Source organism: Prionailurus bengalensis, chromosome A3, assembly GCF_016509475.1.
Source record: "Prionailurus bengalensis isolate Pbe53 chromosome A3, Fcat_Pben_1.1_paternal_pri, whole genome shotgun sequence".
NCBI lineage: Eukaryota > Metazoa > Chordata > Mammalia > Carnivora > Felidae > Prionailurus > Prionailurus bengalensis.
Window position 1 is genome coordinate 14,944,489 of NC_057354.1, and position 25,586 is coordinate 14,970,074.

General features: G+C 42.4%; 1 protein-coding gene and 1 long non-coding RNA gene across 4 annotated transcripts in view; one reads left to right on the forward strand and one right to left on the reverse strand.

The window, feature by feature from the left end:
- Nucleotides 1-6,064: 6,064 nt before the first annotated feature.
- LOC122467324 lies at nt 6,065-10,583 on the reverse strand. The gene is made up of 2 exons (XR_006292893.1): nt 10,299-10,583; nt 6,065-6,338 (listed from the first exon to the last, which is right to left on the reverse strand). It is a non-coding gene; the product is annotated as an uncharacterized LOC122467324 (long non-coding RNA).
- Nucleotides 10,584-10,692: 109 nt separating this feature from the next.
- The window catches only part of NCOA5 (nuclear receptor coactivator 5), a 31,117-nt gene continuing 16,223 nt past the window's right edge, over nt 10,693-25,586 (forward strand). The window contains exons 1-2 of one of the 3 annotated variants that reach the window (XM_043553816.1): nt 10,693-10,849; nt 23,644-23,710. In XM_043553816.1, coding sequence (XP_043409751.1) covers nt 23,673-23,710 — 38 coding nt within the window. In that variant the 5' untranslated portion in view covers nt 10,693-10,849; nt 23,644-23,672. The remainder of the gene's footprint in view (nt 10,850-23,643; nt 23,711-25,586) is intronic. The other 2 variants (XM_043553814.1, XM_043553815.1) reach the window with 2 other exon arrangements.

Here is a 25,586-nt window from a genome sequence, read left to right on the forward strand (position 1 = left end):
CAAAAGTCCGAGTGTCTTAAAAATGTCAAACCCTGAGGGCAACCTCTTCTCAGTGGATTAGTGGGGGGGGGGGGGGGGGGGGGGGGGGGCGGAGAGAATAGTTTGGGAATCAGGATCAAAAGATCCAATTCTGCATCTTTTCGTATAGCCAAAGCCCAATGAATAATCAAACCATTCCTGCTCAAGATACACAAACGAAAGAGATACTTCAAAATAGACCAAAAAATTAGCTATGGTCCCATTCCAAAATTAAATCAGTTTTGTATTTGTACATGTCACCTTGATTTTTCTTTTCTGAGGATATCCTAGATAGATTTCCTGTTTTACGTTTTTCAATAGCATGGTATCATATGCATTATTTCCACTTCTGTAAATACCTGGGTTTTTTTTCTTTATCTTTACGCCCCCCCCCGCCCTTCCATAACAGCTTGATAGGTATCCTTCTACATATTTATAAATATATTTGTTCCTTCCATAAGAAAAGGAATGTTTGCCATTTTTTGGCCCTTTTCTCACTTAACTCTGTCATGGCAATCATTCCAGGTTAGCAGACACAGATCTGACACATTCTTTTTTTTTTCAACGTTTTTGTTTTTGTTTTTTGTTTTTTTAATTTATTTTTTTGGGGGGACAGAGAGAGACAGAGCATGAACGGGGGAGGGGCAGAGAGAGAGGGAGACACAGAATCGGAAACAGGCTCCAGGCTCTGAGCCATCAGCCCAGAGCCTGACGCGGGGCTCGAACTCACGCGAGATCACTCGAGATCTCGCGAGATCGTGAACTCCCGGACCGCGAGATCGTGACCTGGCTGAAGTCGGACGCTTAACCGACTGCGCCACCCAGGCGCCCCCACATTCCTTTTTTTAATAACTGGGTAACATTCTGTGATGGGGGCTTGTCACAACTGATTCAATCATTCTTCTTTTGATGTACATTCAGGCTGCATCCAGGTTTTTACTGCTGCGAAGCATGCTGTAACCACGTGTACCCATACGCTTAGGCATTTGTGCTTCTATTTCTATAGATTTCTAGAAGTGGAATTTGCAGATATGTGTATTGTAAATGGGAACAGTATTTACAAAACACTTGGGAAATGTACAAGTGTGAAGGGACCTTTGCTTTGTATGCTCTCTATCACTAGATGTTGTCATTCATTTTAATATTTGACAGTTAATGGGTGAAGAGAGAGGTCTCATGGCTTTGATTTACATTTTCTCAGTTATAATTGAAATTGAGCATCCTATCAAATGCTTACTAACCATTTGGGTTTCCTCCTTCATGAACTAACTGAATGTATCCTTTGCCCATTGTTTTACTGAATGTCTTTTTCTTAACAGTTTCATTCATTCATGTGTTCATTCAACAAATATTCATTGAGCATTTGCTATATGTCACTTTTGAGGTTATAGCATTGAATTAGATAAGTCCCAGCCCTAATGAAGAGCTGTTTGTATGATTTCAATGTTAACCCTTTACTATGTCACCCATATTTTTAACTTTTTTAATGCTTATTTATTTTTGAGAGAGACAGAGCGTGAGCAGGGGAGGGGCAGAGAGAGAGGGAGACACAGAATCCGAAGCAGGCTCCAGGCTCTGAGCTGTCAGCACAGAGCCCAGTGTGGGCCTTGAACTCACAAACCGTGAGATCATGACCTGAGCTGAAGTCTGATGCTTAACCGACTGAGCCACCCAGGCACCCCATACTGTGTCACCCATCTTGAAAATCAGCTCAGATGTCTGATTGTACCTCGAGGCTCTCCCCATAGCCGTGCTCTGGAAGACTGCTAATCTTTATAGTTTCAGATTTTATGATGTAAAATACCTAATATCAAGCACCACTAGCCGCTAGTTTGTTAGAGCAGAAAGACCACTTATACAATCCCCTAGGTAGCACCTTGCTGCTACCCCACTTTTATGTCCTCCACATTCACTCTTCCTGTCCCCCCTTCAAGCACCTGTGACCTCCTCCTGAAGGGCCTTTTAAGGCCGCCTGAGCATATTTAGCCCTTGAAGGGGGCAGGACAGAAGTGCCTGGGGGAATGCCCCTGGGAGCAGCCTTCTACCAATGACAGACAAAGAGTCAGCGAGTGAGTACCCCAGTTCCCTAGTCCCTTGAGTGGGATAACTCAGCGGTGTGTGTTCTACACTACCGCCCCGTGAAGGTTAACCCCCAGTTGTCCACGCCACAATCAGCACATGAACCTAGCCCGTAATGGCTTCCTTCCCTCCCTGTTTCACTTCCCCACACCCCCACTGATGCTTCGTGGGGTCACCTTCCAAATTACTTGCACTCAAATCCTTATCTCAGTTTCTGTTTCTGCGAGACTTCCAACTACGTAAGACCTCTTGGTTTGCAGATGAGAAACTAGCAGCAGAAGACCGTGTAGACTGATGAACAGAAATGCGGCCTCTGAAGTCAGAAGCCTGGGTGCAAAGCCTTCTTCTGCTCCTGACTGTGCCCTTGAGTACACTCTTTCCTTTTTCTTTTTTATTTATTTATTTTTGAGAGAGAGAGAGAGAGAGCACGAGTGGAGGGGCAGAGAGAGAGGGGGAGAGACAATCCCAAGCAGGCTCCACACTGTCAGCACAGAGCCTGACGCAGGGTTCAATCTCATGAACCCGTGATATCATGACCCGAACCGAAATCAAGACTCAGATGCTTCACCAGCTGAGCCACCCAGGCGCCCCCTTGAGTACATCTTTATTTTTTTTATTATGAGATTTATTGTCAAACTGGTTTCCATACAACACCCAGTGCTCATCCCAACAGGTGCCCTCCTCAATACCCATCACCCACCCACCCCTCCCTCCGAGTACATCTTTAATCTCTGGTTTCTCCTCTGTAAAATGGACCTAATAGCTCACACGGTTGTTATAAGGATTAATTAATTATGTAATTTTCTTGTAATATCCAGTAAAAAATGTTATTAATCATTAATATTAGAAATAGAACAAAACTGCATCCTAGAGAGTACAGGTAGCTCACCTAAGGTGAGACGGAATGTGGGACGCGTGTGCCATTTCAGAAGACTCTAATCCTCTACCTTCCCATTGGCCAGGGATGTTACAGCCATCGGGTTCCACTCGTCCTGGACTTTGAATGCTCCTAGACTCATGGGAGGAATTGGGTATTTATCAACACTGTCCAACAGAAACTTCTGTGCTGATGCCAACACTCCAGATCTGTATCGAATGTGAGAGCGGCTAGCAAAGCTATATGTGCCTATTAACTTGGAATATACTTAACGCAGCTAAGGCCGTGGGTATTTAATTCCATTTACTCTTAATAAATGTAAATCGTCACACATCGCTAGTTAGACAGCTCAGGTCTAGAGAATGGGGGTTGGGCAATGACAGGAAGAGTCTTCTAAGTTCTTTTCTTCTCCCCTCCTCTTCTCTCTGCTCTTCTGCCTTCTCCCGCAGCACCAGCCATTCAGCACCCCCCTCAAGGCACCCTCTGCCTTTCCCTCCTTCGTACAGGCTGGGCTCTATGAGAGGAAGCAGAAGGGACTGTGACAAGCCTTGTGCTTTCATACACCCAGCAAGGTGAGACAAGCCCCTTTGTGGTCCCCGTATTGAAAGACCAGATGAATACCTGCTATAAATAAAGCTGAATAAAGATCCTTTTCTAGATGGCTTCCATTGTTCCCTGTTCCCTTATGGTATTCACGCCGAGATAATTTCCAGCTTCTCAGACCCTCAATAGTTATAAAACATACCATTACCTCATTTTCATTTCATTAGATTTACAGGTCACAAGACCACTTTGATCCTCACCAACTTCATCTTTAATGGTTTCAAAATCATGGTTCTGTTTCAGTGTGAGGCCGACACAGAACTTCCTACTTGTGTATTCTCACATCTCCGGCTTCCCACTTTTAACTCTCTGTCTAGACAATAGTGGCTAATGGAGTTTCCCAAATGCCAGTGTGTATTTCACATCCATGAAGACGCGCCCCGTGTTGCTCTGTAACCCCACAGCATGAGCAGTAAAAGCAGTCATTTCTTTCCAAACCGTCTAATCCTGATGGATGGCATAGAAAGGTCTACCTGAGTCATATATCTGATAAACTGTCAGTTCTCCCAGGCTACATTTGCACAGCACCTTGAATTCGCTCTGCAGAGCACAGTGGAACACGTGCGCTTTGGAGCCTGACAGATGTGGGTTTGAATCCTATATTGCTTAACTGTGAGGAAAGATAACTTATTCTCTTTGAGACTCAGTTTCCCCATCTGCCAAATGAAAGAATGGGAGAATTGCTTTGCAGGATAGTGGGAGGACTAGATTTACATGGAAAGCAGGATGTTGGAGGCATTAAAAGCATGAACTCGACCACTGGTACACTGCTCTGTGACCGCAGGTAATTTACCCAATTACCCAAGCTTCAATTTTCTTCCCTACATCCCAGGGATAGTAATAATGCCTACCTCTTAAAATGCTGGGAGGATTAAATAAGGATATATATATAGAGAGAGAGAGAGAGAGTCCTCAGAGAGTGCTGACTCAAAGAAAGTGCTCACCTCTTAGAACGCCCTAAGGAGAGCTTCTCATCCCAGGTATTAACTACTTTCTTTAGAGCAGGATTCGCCTGTGTGTGTGTGTGTGTGTGTGTGTGTGTGTGTGTGTGTGTGTGTTGTGGAGTCCTCTGACCATATGGAGAAGCCTTTGGACCCTTTTTAGAAAAACATTTCTAAATGCATAAAATATGATAAATAGAGGTACAAAGAAAACCAATTATGTATATTGAAATACAGTCATCAAAATAGTAAAAAGACAAATCTGTGATGTAGCACTGAGCATCTTCATTAATGGATTACATAATAAGATCTAGTGGCAAGTCTAAAATTTCCATAATTTCAAAGCAGTGATGAGTGCAAACAATAATTCAAGACATCTGCAATAATTGTAATGTGATATGAAATATCTGTGATTTCTACTGGAGACAGTGTAGCAGGCTCTGACAGTATCACGGTTTGTTGCTTGCATTCATAAGTGAAAGAAACGCTTTGGGGCACCTGGGTGGCTCAGCTGGTTGAGCATCCGATTCTTGATTTTGGCTCAGGTCATGATCCCAGGGTTGTGGGACTGAGCTCCCATTGGGCCCCATGCTGAGCATGGAAACTGCTTAAGATTCCTTCTCTCTCTCCCTCTCTCTCCTTCTTCCCCTCTCCCCTGTTCATGCAAAAGAAAGAAAGAAAGAAAGAAAGAAAGAAAGAAAGAAAGAAAGAAAGAAAGAAAGAAAGAAAGAAAGAAAGAAAAAAGGAAGATAGAAAGGCTTCATTTTAGTCAGAGGTAAATGAAAGTAAAGAAGCAGTTTTTTCCCATCCAAGTTCATGAACCCCGGGTTAAAGCCTCTGCTTTATAAAATATCTAGCACCCCTTTATCCTCAGCTGTGGGTCCAAAGTCACAGATTAGGAGGTACTCCCCAAATTCTCCTCACATCCCATTAAATGGCCTCTGATTGGAAGAGTAATTTCAAGACAGAAGTGCACAGTTCTACACGAGTGGGCAACAGGCTGACAAACCACGACCAGCTAATGCTTATTGTGCAGTCCACGACAAGCACTAAGTGTGCTAAGTGTTTTTCGTGGGTTTTTTTTTAAATAGGCTTCATGCCCAACATGGAGCCCAATGCAGGACTTGAACTCAGGACTCTGAGATCAAGAGCTGAGATCAAGAGTTGGACGCTTAACTGACTGACCCACCCAGGCAGGTGCCCCGTAAGTGTTCTAAGTGTTTTACAGATATTGACTTACATATGTGGGTTTGAACATTCACAATAATCCTTTTAGATAGATAGATCCTATTACTATCTCTGTTTTACAAAGGAGAAAACTGAGGCACAGAGAGGTTAGGCAACATGTCCTAAGTCACACAGTGAGCAGATGGTAGAGCCAGAATTTGTACTCAAGTAGTCTGAATCCATAGTCTGTGATCCTAGCTACCAGGCTATACTGTCTCTCTATTCTAGTGGAGAGGGGGAGTACGATTTAAAGAAAATTTTATTAACCTTAAAAATAAAATAGCCAGTTATTTTACCAAAAAAAAAAAAATGAGTTTATTTGGGAACTGCAGAGGAATTTATTTGGGACATACAAGCTATGGTAAACCGAGGGTGAGTCTGGAGAACAAAATGGGGGAACATTACTCCGTGGAGAGAAAGGAGGAAGTTGGAGGGGGCTTCTCTGAACAAAATTCCCTTGGAGCAAAGCAGGAGTTCAGGGTGGTAATGGTTTCTCATTGGCTGAGTGGTGGCAGTTTCTCATTGGCTGGGCTGTTGCTGGGCAAGGAGGAAATCTTCCTTCTTCCTGTTGGGGTAGTCCAGTGGATTTCTTCCTGCCCAGGAAAGCAAAAGGATCTGCACTGGAAAGTTTGTGGGTGAGAGCTTCCCCTTGAGAGCTTCCCAACTCCACTCTAAGTGAGGTTTCCCTTTAATTACTTTCACAACCTTAAGGATGAATAGAATTAGTCAAAGAGGTGGCAGAGAAGGGAGGAGGGAGGATGGTGATGCAGGGAAAGGGTTGGGAGAGTATTTAAGTGGAGGCAACAGGAGGTACAAAGGCCCTGAGGTGGAAAGAATGTGGTGAATGTAGAGCCTGAAATGATACCAGTGGGGTTGCAGGTTGGAAAACAAGGAAGACAGTGCATAATGTGAGTCTGAATGGCAAAGTTCCAGATCATCAGGACCAGCTTTATCACTATCCCAAGGACAGTGGGGAGTGACAATAGATTTGTTGTATAAAAATATTCTAGCTATAGAAGAGAAAGAACTGGAGAGAAGAAAAGGTGAAAGCAAGGAGCCTAGTTTGGAGATAAGCAAAGAGGTGCAAGCTAGGAGTGCTGACAGCTTGAACTAGGTGGTGGTCAGGGCGGACCCATTCGAGAAACGTTAGGGGGAAGGATCTGGTGCACTGGATATGGGGACGAGGGATAACTCTGTGGCCGACTGTATTCCCTAAAGGTGGCCACAGCTTCATCTTCCACCCACAGGCTCTGCTCCCAGCGAGTCCTTGCTATTCCTCCCATTGAGTGGAGGGCCTTGAATATGACAAGCATTATGAGGCTATATGACTTCTGAGACTATGTCACAGAAGGCAATACAGCTCCTGCCTGGTTCTTTCAGCCACTCTCCCAGGGCCCTGAGCACCATGTAAGCAGCATAACTGCTCTGAGATCACCATGCTATGAGGAAGCCCAAAGTAGCCCATGCAGAGACTACATGGAAAGACCCAGAGACTATGTGGGGAGAGAAAGATGTCCAGCCAGCCTCCAGCTGCTCCAGCCCCCCCTGCTGTTCCAGCTGCAGCTACTGTCTAACTCAGAGCCACAACCACTCAACCAAGCCCTTCCCGAATTCCTGGGCCCCAGAAACTATGAACAAGAATAAAATGCTTTTTTGCTTTACATCATCAAGTTTTGAATCTGGAACATTCACCCTTCAGATTCTGCCTCTACTGACTCAGCCAGTTATCCAGTTCCAACTCTCATTCTCAGTTTGAGTAATGTGTGAGAGACCCTGAAACATGGTAAATGCCTTTTAGGTATGTTATCTCTGTAATCACCAAGCCCCATGGTGTGTACACCTGGGAGGAGAGTTTTGTTGTTGTTGCTGTTGTTATTGTTAAGTATTCTACCCTAGACTCACTGAACCAGAATCTCCAGGAAACAATGAGCCAGGACTCGACCGAACTGTCCTACTCTCTGCCATCATCCTTAACCATTTTTATAATTATTATACTTGTGTTGTATTTCTATACCCCAACATATGAAGGCAAATTTAGAGATGGATCCTTTGAGAATTTCATGTGAAGGGAGGGATTAATCAGATTGCCCTGGCAATCTGAGTAGCATAAAAGATTTATTTATCTGCTCTTTAAACATTTTCTCTCTTTAAACATTACCTGCTCTTTAAACACTCTCATAAGTATATTTCACTTGGCTCTGGAAACAAAACAACTAAATATGTGCTATCTAGAGTAATAATAATTGAAACTCTGTGAATTGTCTCCAAAAGAAAGAGATATTACAGAATCAATGAGGAGCCCTGAATTTAATCCTCCTATAAAAAGTGCTATATGATAGAGAAGAGATACAAAAATGGTTTGGAGCTGTTATTTGGTGTTGAAATAGCTTGGGGAAAGAAGGAATCTAATTTGGAATCAAAAATAACACATAATGTATGATGTGACAGCATACATCAAAATCAATGTTAATCAGATTAAATTATTAAAAGGGGAAAGATAAACCATGGTAACATTAGAAAAGGAAAATATATATTTATTAAGTTTTCTGAAGGGAGGAAAGTCAAAAGTTAAAAATGAGTCAGCAAGGCTGTGTTCCTTCTAGAGTTTCTAGGGATAAATCTGTTTTCTTGCCTTTTCCAGCTTCTAGAGGCCTCCTGCATTCCTTGTCTCAAGGCCCCATCCTCCACCTTCAAAGCCAGTAGTGTAGTAACATCTTCCTCTCTCTCTCTCTCTCTCTCTCTCTCTCTCTTTCTCCCTCACTACCCCCTGCTTTCATCATCACATCTCTGACTCTGACCGCCTACTCCCCTCTTATAAGGACCCTTGTGATGATATTGGGCCCACCTGGGTAATTCAGAATCCTCTTCCAATCTCAAGGTCCTTAACCTAATGACATCTGCAAAACACCTGTTGCCATGTAAGGGGATACACTCACAGGCTCCAGAGATTAGTACATGGACACCCTTCAGAGGTCATTACTCTGACTTCCACAGCTGTACAAAACGGTACTGACATTGATGGCTGTGTCATAGAGACTGGTCTCCCTGATGGCTGAAAGGAGTCTTAGAGCGGCTATTCCATAGTTCCCTGAGCCACTCCTTTCAACATACAACAGAACTTGTTGAGTGGGGATAGGCCCATTCTGATCCACTTTGTTGACAGAATCTTGCTCTGAGGAGCTATTAGCTCTTGTTGGGGTTCACCAGGAACTTAATATCACAACAAAGTCCCCTCCACTCCCACCCCAGTGTCCTGGGGAACAAGGACTCGTTGATCAACTCCCAGTGACATTTATTCTATTTATTCCACCTGTGAACAGAGTAGCCGATGAAAACCCAAGGGCCGCTGTTTTCTAGGGATGTCTCACAAACTGTGAACACAAACAAATCTATACAAAGACACAGACCGTGGGATCATAAGAAATCTATGAGCTGATGAACCTGCACGATGAGCTAAGCATGAATCTAAGAGCTTTGTGTATGATACTTACTACCTAATTTAACTTCACACTGACTTTATGAGGCACGTGCTATTCTTTTTTAATTTTTTTGTTTATTTATTTTTGAGAGAGAGAGAGACAGAGTGTGAGTGGAGGAGGAGCAGAGACACCAGGAGACGCAGATTCCTTAGCAGGCTCCAGGCTCTGAGCTGTCAGCACAGAGCTCGATACGGGGCTCGAACTCACCGACCGCAAGATCACCACCCTGGGTGAAGTTGGACGCTTAACCGAGTAAGCCATCCAGGCGCCCCAGAGGCACGTGCTATTATCATCCTTATTGTACAGATGAAGAAAATGAGCCATGATGAATTTTGTATTAAAGATCTAAAGACCAAGTGTATTTGTCCATAGGCATCAGGCACACCCTGCATTTGTCACAGGTGAGAAAAACTAGACAATACAATGCATCCCTGTTTCCTTCCTTCAAGCATTTACCTGTAATTACACACTCAAGTGTGATAATTCACCTATTTTCTCTTTCCACTAGGCAATAATCTCCAAGATAGAAGACATGGGTCTGCATTTGCTCATGATAGTGCTTTGAAAGTAGGTGTCTAATAAAGCATAGGGCCACCTAGTAAGTGTAAACATTCAATGAGCAAACGAGTGAAGGGATGAGCAAATGAGTGGTTGTCAGAGAAATCTGACTTCCCATAGCGTTCAAATTCCACAGCCACCGTGTTTGCTTGGCATGCACTGTTCACAAGGAGAAAAACTAGACCCTCACAGGGTGTGAGGCATTTCCTAACTAATAAAAAAGCCTACCTGATTCATATAGCAATAGCTGTGATTATAATATTTACAATCATGTGAGCAAACTCCATTCCCTCCGACAAATTATTCTGGGAGTTAAATGAACGATACAACATTTTACATGCTTCACAGTCAGCACCTACATTCCGTGAATTTTTTTTTGACGTTGAATAAATATTCCAGGAAGAAATAACTCGAAAAGAACCTGTGACTCTATCACCAGAAGCTGCCTCTTGCCAGCGAAATTAATAGGGTACACTGCCTATTTAAATGTGAATTTAAATAAAACATTTTCTCTACCTCTCTGCTGTCTTTGTTCCTTGAGATCCGGAGGTTGCAGGAGTATGTACGCTACTCTCCAATACACATATCTAACGGTGTTTCGGGTTTTGTTTCGTTTTATGAAAAACTAAATAAAGTATTTCAGGATTTAAGTGAGCCGTTTCCACAGTTAGAATGGAAGGAAGACGCTCCGAAGACTAGAAGAAAGGCGCAGCCTCTTGGGATCAGGGAACTAGGCCCGGGACCCATCCTTAGCGGGGGACGCCGTTACTAGGCAACCCCTAGCGTTCTCAACCGCCGCCCCATAGCTACTTCCTCTCTCTCATTGCTAAGGAGATCGACGCCCAACTCAGCCCTGCCGTAAACCCGCGCGCTCTTGCGACATTGCCGCGCCTGCCGCTGCGTGCGCGCCCTCTGCCCCCACTCTCCGCCCCGGCCGCCATTGCCTCGTGCCCGCGCCGGTCGGTTGGTGGCGCCTTTGTCCTACGGCGGGCAGGTGGGCTGAGGTGGAGGCGGCAGGGGCGGGCCTGAGGCGAAGGAGCGGCCGAGAGCCCGCCGCGCTGGTAGCGGTGAGTGCCGGGATGCGGTGGCCGTCTGCCGAGGCGTGGGGCTTGCGGCCGACGGTTGAGGGGGCCGGGGCCGGATGGGGAGGCTGAGGCGGGAGGGCCCGCTCGACGCGCGGCCGCGGCCGCGGCCTCGGCTTCTCTCCGGGTGCGCGCGGAGCTGCGCATGCCCGGTGCGGGGCGCGGCCTCTGGCTCCCGTCAAGCCCAGGCCCGGCCGGCCCGGGCGGCCCGTGGTGGGCTCCGGTCCGGGCGGCGCCGCACCGCGGCCGCCTCTCTGTGCGCGAACCGCCGACCGTAGTCCTCCGAGCTTCTCTGTAGGGTAGGGCTGCACACCCCGCGCCCCTTTCTCGAAACGGTGAAGTCGCTCGCCTGCGGGTCCTCAGCGAGTCGGTGGCGCAGGCGGGATTCGAACTCGGAGCGAGGCGGCCAGCCTCTCCGGGCGTTCTACGGGGCGTGCAGCGCCGTGCGGCGAACCGAGCGCTGGTCCCTGTCGCCGCCTCCTCGCCGCCCCTTGACAGCATCCTCGAGGCGCCTCCGTGTCGTGTGACGCCCCCACCCATTTTGTAACGCGGACCCCGGCCCAAAAGGACGGGGAAAGAAACTGTGCCCGAGGTTCTCGCGGAAATTAGCGACAGAGCCAGCGCCCCAAGTGTGACCCAGGGCACTCCGCTCCCGACTACCCGCCGGGGGCTTTTTTTTTTTTTTTTTTTTTTTTTTTTTTTTAAAGACGGCGCTTCCCAGATTTCAGTCTCTCGCGTTGCACCTCTACGTCCGTGTACCATCTGTACTGCTGTTTATTTCCCAAATGTTAATTTTTTCCTTTGAACTGCCTCTATTTTCCTCCTTCCTAAATACATTTGTTTAAGGTGGAAACGTAAATCCCAAACCGTATGATGGAAAGCCAGTTATTTTTCCAATGCTCATAAAAAAAAAAATAATAAATACCTGTCTATTAAAATAAACAGCGCGTCCTTGTTCCTGCTGAAATTATTGTGCGTTCCACGCTTTGGGAAACGCTGCCCTGCGAGTGTGGGGTTCATTGCGGTCCTGGCTTTCGCTCTGTGCACAGGATTTCTCTCTGAAGCCTGGCGGATTCCGTGAAATGCCCCCCAGGATCTTCGGGGGTGGTAACACGAGCAGCTTTCTCGTTGCAAACTGTTGTCGGTGTTGACCTACAAGTGGCAGTCCCACGGAGTTGCACGAAGCGTCGGCTCGAGCGCACGGGGTGTGCCGCCTCCGTTTTCTCGTTGCGTGTTGTGGTGTGGTAGCCTCCTGACCCTTTCTGCACCCGACGATGGAGCCGTTTGGGCTTTTGACGACTGTAGATGTAATGTTTTGTGTGTGAGTCGGTCTGGGTGTGAAAACTAACTTTCACGTTGCCTTTTTCCAACCCGTAAAACCCAAGCTTTTGCACTGTGGGTATTGGAGATAACGCGGCTGTTTAACATGTTTCTTCCCGTGTTCTGGTTTCTTTGTGTTTCTTTCAGCTCCTCTTGTCACCGTCCAGATGCTCTTTGAAACCTCTGGCACGATCTTTTAACCTAAAGCATAGAAACGGTAATTTTCCTTGTAGAATGTGCCGGAGAAACCGTATTTCAAGGCCCCGTGGAAAAATTTTTCCTAGGTGCAGGTTGTCCAATGTTACAGGCAGGTGAACACCATACGTTTAAGGAAGGCATTAGGCTGGGGCGCCTGGGTGGCTCAGTGGGTTGAGCGTCCGCCCTCGGCTCAGGTCACCACCTCGCAGTCTGGGAGTTCAAGCCCCGCATCGGGCTCTCCCTCCGCCCCTCCCCCACTCAGGCTCTGTCTCTCTCAAAAATGAATATACTTTAGGGGCACCTGGGTGGCTCAGTCGGTGGAGCGTCCGACTTCGGCTCAGGTCATGATCTCACGATCCGTGGGTTCGAGCCTCGCGTCGGGCTCTGTGCTGACCGCTCAGAGCCTGGAACCTGCTTCGGATTCTGGGTCCCTCTCTCTCTCTCTGCCCGTAACCCACTCTCGTTATGTCTCTGTCTCTCTCAAAAATAAATAAAACATTAAAAAAAAAAAAAGGGAAGGCATTAGGAGCTCCTTTTGATTTGCTAGGTCATATTGGTGAATTGTTGAATAAAGCTAATTAGGTCCTCCAAAGAAAGGGAGGCATTGACTGGTTAACTTATGTAAACAGCCTGTTCTGTTTGTAGTCAGTTCATAAACTTAATGTGTGAGAGAGCAGATTTACTCTAATTCATTGAAAGGAAACTCAAAAAAGTCTGTTCGGATCATTAAAGTGTTTCCTCAAGGGCTGTATTAAAAAAAAAAAAATCCATACTCCTTGGGGTTACTTTGGTATGAGCACAATGTAGTACTTACAGAAGGCCAGAGTGATTTTCTTCACATTTCTCAGCGTTGGTCCTGTGTAGAGAAGACAGGAGAACTTTTTACTCATGTCAGTTTCAGAACTTCAGCAAAAGTAGCCTCGGTCTCCCTGTGCTCAAAAGCTAAGTCCGTTGCAGAGGCTACAGGCGTGTGCTGAACAGGAGCGCCTGGTGGCTTGAAACTTCATTCTTAAGAACCGTTGCAAGCATTCCATCCCTGTGGCCTGCAGATGGCAGTGCTTTTGTATGGCTTGTTACTGCTGTGAGAATTACTGGAATTCAGTTGTGCTTTTAAGAATGAGAAACCGTTGGAGGAAATGTATTTAATATTCTCTTCAACTATCGTTGCTTCTTTGTTTTTGACTCCCCACGTAGAGAATGAAAGGTCTGTTCCTAAACTCACTATCACTCTTAGTGGTAATGAAAGCATACAACCAGCAGCACGTATGATTTACAAAGCAGGTGTACGATACCAACGCGTTTGTTCCCGCCAATCTTGTGAGATAGGTAGGCTGATGTTGTATCTTCTTTGCGTATGAGGAAATAATGACTCAGGTTAGATTTCTTGCCCAAATCACATATTTAGTAGAACATATTCAAGGTATTGTTGAAGATAAAAGATTTTGTGGTCAAGCAAAATTGGGAAATTTTGAGATAAAGAGGTTAATATGCTAAACATGGGCGCTATAGATGTCCAAGAGAGGAAAATATCATTGGTGCCTTTCTCTTGCTATCCTCCTACAAACATCTTGGGCCCTAGTGTTCTCCCAAACCTGACTACTCTTTCTGCCACACTGTTTCTTCTCTGTACCTTGTGGGTTACTAATGATTACCGTGTGTCTTTGAGACAAGTGCTTCTAAAGCTCAGTCAGCTTTTTTTGTGCCAAAAGATTTGTCCTGTCAACAGCATAGGCATTTGTGCAGACTATTTGGCTTAAGCAGAGTTAAACTCTCAAGAAGTTAAAAGGGCAGTGACCAACAGAAAATTACCCTCTATTCCACTTTCATTAATGAGAAGTGTTAATGAAAGGATCAGGGTAAGGCCACTGTCTGAAGCAGCAGCACATTAGGGAAATATGAAGTATACTGACAGCTAAATATATAATACCAGCATGCCTGCTGCTTTTTAAATGGTGGTTTTATTACCACCAGATATGAATATTTATAGGGATGGTCATTTTCATTCTTTATGCTTTCATTCTTTATCACTAAAAAAATAAGAGATAATAGGTCAGCTGGACGAATTACTTTTTTGTTAAGAAAATAATTCTCTTCAAAGAATCAGCACTTTTGCACACCATAAGACTCTTTTCCCTTTATTTCAATTCAAAACAACATTATTACTGACCTGCCTAAAGACCGACAACTTTAGGGAAAGATCAGGAAAACTTAGGTTGCATTGGAGAGCATTTATAAAGCAGTCTTATACCTTTATCTCTATAAAATATCTTGAGTGGTTCCCTGGTTTGGATCTAGAATGATTGAATTACTGAAGATTAGGTTGATCCTACAGTTAGTGGGCAAGCTTTGGAGAACTTTGAATTATGAGTAATTTGGCCTTCAGTGGATATACTTAATTATGCAGTTGGAGATTGAGATAATAATAACATGTATTTAGCATCAGAGATGATACAAGAAATTTATTTTTAAATCTCTCTTTGGAAATTATTCTTGATATCAAAAAGAAAAACTAAGAAAAACGTGATTCCGTTCAGTACAAAAACTTAAGATTATGAACTGAACCTTTTTTTGGAAAAGTTATAGTAGGACAGCATCAGAGTCACTAGAACAGCTAGTTGGAAATACATATCCGTGGATGCAGCTTGCCACCCCCTCCCCTGCTAACTGAACAGTCTCTGGAGGGGCTCTGGGGGCTACAGAATCTGCCTTTCAGAACCCACCCCTGCGGTTGTTACGTACATTAAAGGTTTGAGGACCTCTGATTTAGGCTTTAGAAAATGAGTTTTCACTGGAAATAGAAGTTTGAAGTAGATTCTAGTACTAATCTGTTCGTATCTCAGATTACTAATAGGAGTTAACAACTCTGGTTTATGGTTGTATACATTTTAAGCAAAACTGTAATTTAAAATGTTTTTTGGCTTGATAGTCTGGACTAGAGGTAATAGCAATAGTTAGAATATCTGTGCAGTTTTCAATATTATAATTCCTTCCATTCACATCAGTAGGATGATTTCACTTTCATGTGAACAAAGACAGCAGACTTACCAAGATTCCATGGTCTGCTTATTAAATTTAGGTTTGCTCCACTTTGCTTTTAGCGGTGTGGATATGAAATTCTGTGTGTGACCATTTTTCTCTTCTTGCAGAGAGATGCATTTAGATATGAAAACCAGTTGCCTCAGAAGAAGCAGGAGTTTCAGCCCCTGCCAGCAAACCAATACCAACAAGTCTAGTTGGCAGAATTTAGAGAAAACTTTAGTTGGTAGTTTGCCATTTATTAGCCAAAGAAGTGGATAATATGCTATCAAAAAGTGGCAAGCTCGAGGGGCGCCTGGGTGGCGCAGTCGGTTAAGCGTCCGACTTCAGCCAGGTCACGATCTCGCGGTCCGTGAGTTCGAGCCCTGCGTCAGGCTCTGGGCTGATGGCTCGGAGCCTGGAGCCTGTTTCCGATTCTGTGTCTCCCTCTCTCTCTGCCCCCCCCCCCCCCCCGTTCATGCTCTGTCTCTCTCTGTCCCCCAAAAAATAAATAAACATTGAAAAAAAAGTGGCAAGCTCAGTGGTTAATATTTTTCTTGCTATTTCATAACTAGGTAATAGGGAAAAGACACGTAAGTTTTCAGGGTACTTTTTAAAATGGTCAGATGAAATCGAAGAGAAGGTGTTGGTGCACACTCCTCCTTGGGGAGCAGGGGCACAGACCTTATAATTGGATACTATCTTTAGTACTATGGAAACTTGGGTTGATGATTCCATTTCCTTTGGGGATAGCTATGTGATTATGTTTACTGTTTCCAGCGGTTGTACTTTGACAGATTTTAACCATTGTCATGACATTTTCTTTGTAACAGATTATGTTCATGGGTTATTACCCCTTGAATACAGGAGTTTAAAGAGGTTTCTAAATGGAGGATCTAAGTATATGTTGTACATAAGCTAAAGGGATAAACAGAATATGGTTCTCAAATACCTGCCAAGAATCACCTGAGAAGCTTGTTCAAATACAGATTCCTAGGCTTCATCCTCAGATTCTAAAAGTTTGCGATGGGGCCTGAAAATGTGTTTAACTATCTTCTCAGGTGGTGCTGATACATCTTCAGTAAAGGAGTGCAGTGTGAAGAGTGAAAAAATGTGTATGTATACAAACGCGGAGAGGGGAGATGGGGAATTGTTTACTGGATGTAAGGAGTTGCAGTTTTATGAGATGAAAAAGTTCTGGAGATCTGTTGTACAACAGTATGAATAAACTTAATATGCTCACTTAAAAATAGTTAATATGAGGGGGGCCTAGCTGGCTCAGTCAGTAGAACCTGCTACTTTTGATCCTTAGTTCAACCCTCATGTTGGGTGTAGAGCTTGCTTTTTAAGAAAATAATAGTCAATATGATAAATTGTATATTGTGTGTTTTTTACCACATTACATTTTTTAAAAGATATTAGAAGAAAACTAAGGAAGGGTGCTTGGTTGTCCGTTTCTTCCTGAACGGTGGGTTTAACTCATTTTTGTTAGCTATTAATTACTGACTCTGGCCCTCAGTTTATTTTATATCCCTTTACTGAAGATAACCTTTTAAATATTTGCCTCGTACCTGAATAGGCAATATTTTTAAGGTGTGAGGTTTAAATACTCTTGCCTGCCCCCCCCCCTTTTAGATAATATACATACAGTAAGCCTTCATTAGTTTGGCTTCATTGAGACTCTGTTATGGTAGCTCAATTTATATAGGCCCTCTTGCCACCAATCTCTTGCTTTTCAGTAACAAAGTTTTTTGTGACCTTTTTCCGATTCTGGCTTGCATCTGTAATTCCTCTTTTCTTCCTCTTATCCCCCTACTCCCTACACTAAACTTCCTATAGTATTTCTAATTATGTTCTTCACGCCATTCCTTCACTTTTGCATGTGCCAAATGACTTCTCTCTTTCTGGTAAACTCCTATTCATCTTCCAGGACTCAGTTTAGATGTTACTTTTAGGCCATCCCTGCCCCTTACTCTTTCCAGTCTCCTCTCTGTCCTGTTCCTCTCCCCTGCGACACCCATGTACACAGAGTTAGGCCTTTATTATCTCTGCTATAAACCCATTTTAGATTATATTATGATTATCTGTATGTGTCCTGCTCTCCTTTATTAAGCAGCGAACTCCTTTAAAGCAGAGACTTTACCCTTTTTATTTCCATATGTCTAAGGCATGGTACATAGTACATAGTAGGCCTAGATGCATTTGGTGTGCTGGTTATGAACTATCCTTTCCAGTTTATTAATTTAGTTCTATAAGGATCTCTACTTGTACAGTTTAGTTGAAATTTTACCTGTGTTAAATAAACCTATACTTGAAATTTTTTGTAGCTCAGACTATTTTACTAGTTTAGATTAGCTCAATCTTTGTGAATCCAAATTAGTGAGTTTTTTTCTCTTAGCTGATGTTCTCCTTGAAGCAACATAACCAACACAGGTGGAATATCCACTTCATCAGATTCAGAGAAATCAAATGACTTGACTAACCACATCCCACACACACACACCAAGTAGAACTAGAACTCTGATATGCTGATCCCAGGCAAGTGTTCTTTCCTGAAAAGAAGTAAAAGGGGTAGGAAATTAAATGTTGGTAGAGAATGTTTGTCTGAAGTGTTGAAGTGAATAGAATATCAGTAGCAAAGCCAGAAACATTGTACAGTTGACCCTTGAACAACATGGGTTTAAACTGTGTGGCTTCTTATGTGCAAAAATTTTTTTGGTACTGTAAATGATTTCTTTCATAACATCTTTTCTCTAGCCTACTTTATGGTAAGAATACATTATATAATACATATAACATACAAAAATATGTGTTCATCAACTGTTTATATTATCGGTAAGGCTTCCGGTTACCAATAGGCTATTGTTAAGTTTTGGGGGTCCTTGGGGCTCAGTGCCCCTAACCCCTGCATTGTTCAAGGACCAACACTGGTTTGAGGTGATAGGTGGGTGTCTGGGGTACTTAAACATTGGAGTGACTAGCATAGACTGGGCCTTTTCCAGGTTCTATCAGTTTGATCCTTAGCAAGTGTTCATAATGGAAACCCTGTCTTTCCACTCCCTGTTGGGGCAGCATAGCATAATGTTTAAGCACTTTGGTGTCCGACAGACCTAGATTTGAATCCTAGCTCTGTCTCCTGATGATCATGTGACCTAAGATAAGTCATTTAATTTCTCTAAACTTCAAATTTTCTCATGCACAAAATAGAGATCATAATAGTACTTAACTCCAAGAGTTGTAGAAAGGATTGAATGAGGTAATGCACATAATGTTCTTAGTTCAGACTCTGGGACAGAGTCAGCATTCTGTAAATATAAGTTATCATTGTTTCCCCCGTTCCTATACTGAGGAATAATAATCTAATACAGTTAAAGATAGAATAATTATTTTAATTAGAGAATGAAGGAGATAATCAAATAAGAGGGAATGCATGGTTTTTAAAGTGAGCTTAAAGGGTTGATTTAGAAACCACAAGCAGAGCAGTCTCTTATCCTTAACTCATTATAGTATAACTGGTTATAATATTCCTGATGTTATACCGTCAACGTCATCTTCACAAGTATAGTTTAAATGAGAAGTGCTGTCCTTTCCTCTCCCGATTTGGGGCATTTGATGTGTGATAACCACTTTATTGTCAGTGTGATTTTCCAAGTGGCATTATCTTTATAATCATATATTTTCAATTTAGTGGTAACTGATTTTTAGGTGGTTTCAGCTAAGGCTTTGGAGAATTTTATTTCATTTGTAATCACTTGACAAAATTGTGTAGGCTTCTGGATTCTTTCAACAGCCAATGGTGGTAGTGTCACTAAGTGCAGCGATTCATACTGCACTTATTTAGCGTAGTCTTTATGGTTTTCCATTGTGATAGCTTGTGATAAAAATTGATTTTAAGGGGCACCTGGGTGATTCAGTCAGTTAAGCGTCCGACTTTGGCTCAGGTCATGATCTCACAGTTCATGGGTTCGAGCCCCACGTTGGGCTCTGTGCAGACAGCTCAGAGCCTGGAGCCTGTCTTTGGATTCTGTGTCTCCCTCTCTCTGTCCCTCCCCTGCTCTCACTGTCTTTCTCTCTCTCTCTCTCTCTCTCTCTCTCTGTCTCAGAAATTAAAAAAAAATAATAATAATTGGTTTTAAGTTGAAAGGAATTGATTTTATGATAGTACAATTAAAGGGGCACCTGGGTGGCTCAGTCGGTTGAGCGTCTGACTTCGGCTCAGGTCATGATCTTGCGGTTCATGGGTTTGAGCCCTGCGTCAGGCTCTGTGCTGACAGCTCAGAGCCTACAGCCCACCTTGGATTCTGTGTCTCCCTCTTTCTCTGCTCCTCCTTACATTCCTTCTCTCTCTCTCTCTCTCTCTCTCTCTCTCTCAAAAAAGAAAAAAAAAAATTAAAAAAAATTTTTAATAAAAAGAGCAAAGCAGCTCTTGGTGCTGTGAATGAAACATGCGTTTTTATTTATAGCATTATACAAAAACCATTGTGTGAACCTTGTCTAGCATATTAGTCTAAAATAAAATTGTACATTAGGCATTGTGTTGTTCTTTGAAAGTTCTTTAACCCAGTCTTTTGTGACTTAAAACAGCTCTGCCACTTCCTCTGTGACATCATGTTTTCTAGATTATTTTCTAATTTTTTTCCTTTTATGTAGATCCCTTCAGTTGGTGTTATTTTTCTTGTCTAAAAATCCTTACCTGAAAAGTGCTTTTAACCATTTTCAGAAAACCACTTAGAAAATATTCAGGCCAAAGTACCTCGTAGTGATGGTGATTTCCAGTGGTGCTCACATTGCTAGTATAGTTAACAAAGTATAGAGGTACCAACCAGGCCGAGGTGAAAGAGGCGCTAAGAGACTGACTTTTGATCTTACAGGCATTTGGCCAGAATGAGATAGAACAGGAGGAGAAAGAAGCATTAAAGTTTCCACTACCCTCTTGTTGGTTACATTTTCTCCCATTATGTTCCCTACCTAATGTCCAGAAAGGTGCCCAAATTGTCTTTCCTTCTTTTTTTTCTTTTCCTTTACATTAATGTCATTTCTATTTCCTTGGCATAGGACTATGTGTCTCTGAAAGGATGTAGGAAGAAAATAATCTGATTCAACTAATTAATACAAAAGCCCTCTTTCCCAGTCCCAGTATTTGCATTTTCAAAGAGAAACTTGTTCAAATGAACCTCCAGCCTCCCAGTTGATGGGTTATTAAGTTGTATAACAAAAAATTGTAAAAAAAAAAAAAAAAGTAATGGGGCAAGGGTTTTTTCCCTTGACTTTTTAAATCTTTGCTATACTGTCTGATCAGCTCCCTGAAGTTATTTGTACTTTTGTAGCTTCTCTATTCTTCCTGTATTTCTGAACTCATAGGTTTTGCAGAAGTTCTGGGTGACCATGTGTTAGGATGTTTTGTGTATTGGGATTGGTGGTGACGATAGTTTTGTTTTCATAACTCTCACTGAAACCTGCCCCCCAGCTCTCCTGTAACCTGAGCAGCCCTCTTGGGTGGCACTGAAACGATCAGAAATTTCCAGGTCTCATTTTCTCTATAACTCATCCAAGATGGAAGTATAAGGAACTCTTAAATAGCTGTGAATAACCAAACACTTGGCGTAAGGGAAAAAAGAAAATGGTCTGAGAGTTCTCTTTTTTGCAGAACATAAGTCACATCATCAAAGTATAATTGCCTTAGACTCTTCGATGAGGAGGCAAATTACAATCAAAATTATTTAAAGATACAATAATCTTGGGATGCCTGGGTGGCTCAGTAGGTTGAGCGTCCGTCCAACTCTTGATGTCAGCTCAGGTCATGATCCTGGGGTCGTGGGATTGAACCCTGCGTCAGGCTCCACACTGAGCATGGAGCCTACTTAAGATTCTCTCTCTCCCTATGCGCTTCTCCCCCGCTTGTGCATGTGCTCTCTCTAAAAACTAAAAATAAGTAAAAAACAAAAAGATAAATTATTCTTGAATTTTAAATAATATTTCAAATAATTACAAAAACTTTTCACTAACTTCAAAGTAAAATATTTACCTCCTTCAGTCTAACTGGAACCAGTTTTGCCCCAGAGGTATGTCATACATGACTGCTTTGGTCTCTGCAGTCCTATATGTAGGTGCTCACAGAACAGGATATAATTATACAATGTAATAGTCCTTTTCATATCATATGGGCAAATTATATGGCATTGATAGAAACTTCCCTACTAAAAGAGTACCCTATGTTCTGTACTCTAACATAATCAATGTTCAAGTCAATCAATGTTTAGGTGAGTTTTCTTTATTCACAACCAATTAATAATATATAGAATCCTACTGGGAGTTACAGTGTTTATTTAGGAGAAATCTTTATACCACCACCACCACCCTCAGTGTATTCCAGAGATACTCTGAAAACTACCTCAACAATCGAAGAGATTACATTTCTCTCTGAATCATAGTCACTCCATATTAAAGAGCAGACTAGGTCAGTAGGCCCTTCTAAACCTGAACTGATATTCTTCACAATTACATAGAAGAGAGTTAGGTGTTCCTTGTAAGGCCTATCATTATATAATGCGTAATTCAGATGTTCATTAACTTTGAGGGTTATAAATTGCGAAAGTGCCACTTGCCATACCAAAGCCATGATCAGAGATTATAGGCCAAGTCCTATATAGATATTATTTTCTGATTTTTTTTTATTAGTAGTTCATTTATTTCTGTTGTTGAGTAGTATTCCATTTTATAGATATAACACATTTTGATTATCCATTCACCAGTTGACCGACGTTTGAAATGTTTCCAGTTTTGAATATGTTATTATGTGTAATGCTACTATGAAAGTTTGCATATAAGTCTTTGTGTGGACACATGTTTTCATTTCTCTTGGATATATAGCTGGATGATAGCTTGTGTCTGCTTAATGAAAATGTGAGAGGCAGTTTAGGGTGGACTGTGCTTCTCTTACTGTTTAAATTTATGTTACCTTCAATTTATCAAAAGTCATTCTTCTCCTAGACATAATAGAAACTCTGACTTAAAATGGAAGTGAAGATCGTTCTCACTTGAACGGGAACTCAAAAGTTGACAAATAGCGGGGTAAAGTCTGTGCCAGACCTCTTAAATTTCTGGTTATTACTATAGTCTCTCACACCATAGGACTCTGGTTGGAATTTTTTAAATACATAATTACAATTTTAAAGCACTCTAATTATGTGAGTGCTTAATACCATTTAATGTCATTAGATACACTACTAATCACTTAATACGGAACAAGGGGAACAAAACTACACCATAGCAGGACACAGTTTTATTTCTTCATTCAACTAAAGAATGAAATTATGAATGAATTTATTCATTTTTAAGTCATATAAAAATTGGTCTGTGTTATCTTTGGACATAGATGGGTACATTTCTTTAGATACTTCATCATTTCTTTCTTATACATGGTGTTTTTATTATTCACTTCATTTTTGCAAAGCAGATTTGTATTTAGCAAGCAGGCTTTAACTGCACAAATTGGCTTTTCTAAGTAAGTTTGTACGATTCCACTGTTCTCCCTTACCTAGTTGTAAATGCCAGTCTTCTCTAATGAAAACTTCTTATGTGAAGTGTTTTGTTATCTAACCCTATTATACCAAATGCCAATTCTTATTCTTAGCTACTTATCTGTGAGGGCTATAGATGTTAACATATAATATACTTTGTTTAGGAAGAAAATTAATTTCCTACATGTCATTCTGGAAGATTCTATCTAATGGGATGCAACACAAGGCACATTAAAAGTAGGCCTGCTTCATGGGATATTGGAAGTTTTAAGACAGCAGGGTCCAGTTGTTACTTCTTTGTCACATAAAGTGGAATTATTTGCCTTTGTTCTTTTTTTTTTAAACTCTCTCCTCTTTCTCCCACTCTCCTTCCCTCAAAAAAGAATCTCAGAGCTGGCTCTCCAAGAGTTTAGAAGACAACCGTTTCCCCTTTTGGAAGGGGCAGTTGTTAAGTTTGTGACTTGGCAGAGTGTTAAGCATTGACATAACCCGTTTTATACAAACTGTGTCAGCTAGAAAACTGAGGGACGTTCCTTACGAAACCGTGACAATGTACTGCCGTAACTTAATAAAAATTGCCCAAGTGACAGTGTGTCTGCTGAATGGATTTTCTTACACCATCTGGTTGTCATTGTAGTTTTTTTGTTGTTGCTTTCATTTGAAATGTGCTGATGATTTTGTTTTTATTCCGTAGCATTGAACAGATGGGTTGATTATTCTTTTCAGATATTAATAAGGCAGCGGAAAGAAGAAATATGAATACGGCTCCATCAAGACCCAGCCCCACACGAAGGTAAAGTACCCTGAAGCAGTGAGTTACCTTGGGAGAGTTGGGCTCTGGGGAGTTAAGCCCAACTTCGTACATCAAGGGTCTTTTCTTCCCCCCAACAAATCAGAAACGCTCAAGCAAACAATAAGAACATGAACCTTGTGTGAAAGGCCTTGCTGCTTTTTTTAAACATACATCAGGAGATGCAGAGAAGCTTTGTGTTTTCGGTGACAAACCCAGCAAGTTCAGCCTGCAACATGAGTTGCAGGCAATTGGAAGAGGATAAACCTCTCTGTCCCCAGCTCACGTGTCAATGGGAGCCTCCACAGCAGGAGGAGTGCCCCGGGGTCGTTGGTGTGTGCTTTGCTGCACTGCAGCGAGCATCAGAGATTCGACTCTTCATTCCACATGGCTGCCGGTCCAGATGTTAACCCAGGTTTATGGAAAGTGCTGCTTGAGAGATTGCTGCTGTGCCTGTGCTGCACATCCCCTGTTTGCTCGCATGCTTGGGTTACTGTTCGAGGGGAAATAAAAAAGGGCAAAAAACACTCCAGCTCTCAAAAGTCTCCCTTTTTCTTAGCTTTTCTGGAAATAAAAGGCATTTCCCTAATATATTCTTTCTTCTAATATATACAAAAGAGGTTGTCCTGATGTATACCCTTGAGATATGCATTATATTGGCCCCTTCTCTCAAAGAAGGGTCTTAGTAATGTTGCCATTTACATCAAAGATACAGTCTCCAAACTAGCAGATGCAGTGTGTGCACTTTTGTGTGGATTGCAGGCAGATACGCTGTATTTCATATCTGGTGTCTCTTCATGGCCCAAATGAATACTCAGTATGGATTTTGCTTTTTCCTCTAAGTAAAAATACCAATTTTCCACAATAAACTATATACCTAAACTATATACCATGATAGACTACGTTTCCTATAATGAACTGAACACTGCTGAGTACAATGAATCCTAGTCTGCAATGTACTAGGAGCTCCACAGGTCACCCGGGATATACCCAACTCACTTACACATAACATACAGCTGTCCTTTGAGACACCTATATTTTGTTACCCACTTATAGGAAAGAATGGCTGCTGTATGTTTGGTGTATATCGTCCCACTTCGATGTGAAGGATGGGTATTTTCTACGCTAGCAGGAATAGATTATACACGACTGCTCGGCAGAGTTCAAGCAGATTGTAGCAGCAAGGTGGTGGTTTCAGTTGGATTCTTTGAACACTCTGCCGGTGCAGAGGAGTTGAATCTGACACCACAACTATAGCTACACTATAGCTGCCACGTGGATGCCCTGGCCCTCCATTAGTCTCGCTGCAGAAGTGAGCATATACATTGGCATTATGTCTGTTGTCTTGAACACCATAAGGGATGCCTGTAGCTTGCAGGTAAATACTGTGTTGGTTGATTTTGTGGGTATGTGTGAGCATCCTGAAGAACTTAAATGAATCCTGTAGAACTGCAGCAGTTGCGTATGATGTCTGCTTCCATTATGCTGCATCAGACCATACTGGAGATGTTAGGAAGTCCCATCTGTGTTCCTCATTGCCCCAGTGAACATGGACTACAGAGGGCTAAGAGTTTGCATCTGACTAACAGTCAGAAATATGGGGCTTCCATTGGAAGCTGTGGTTGCCAAGTGGCTTAAAAGGAGATAACGGTGTGTATCCACTTTCCAAGGAGCTCTGATTGTGTTTCTGGACTAGGTAGCTTACCAGAAGGAATATGAAATTGGTAACTATGTAGACCCTGACTCCACTAGTAAAATCCTCTCCACTCTTTCTTTTCCCCACAATACTTACAATCTCTAGACAATATCTGTGTGTTTTTTCAGGCAAAAAAAGAAAACAAAAAACAGACCAAAATAACAACAAAAAACCAAGACACAT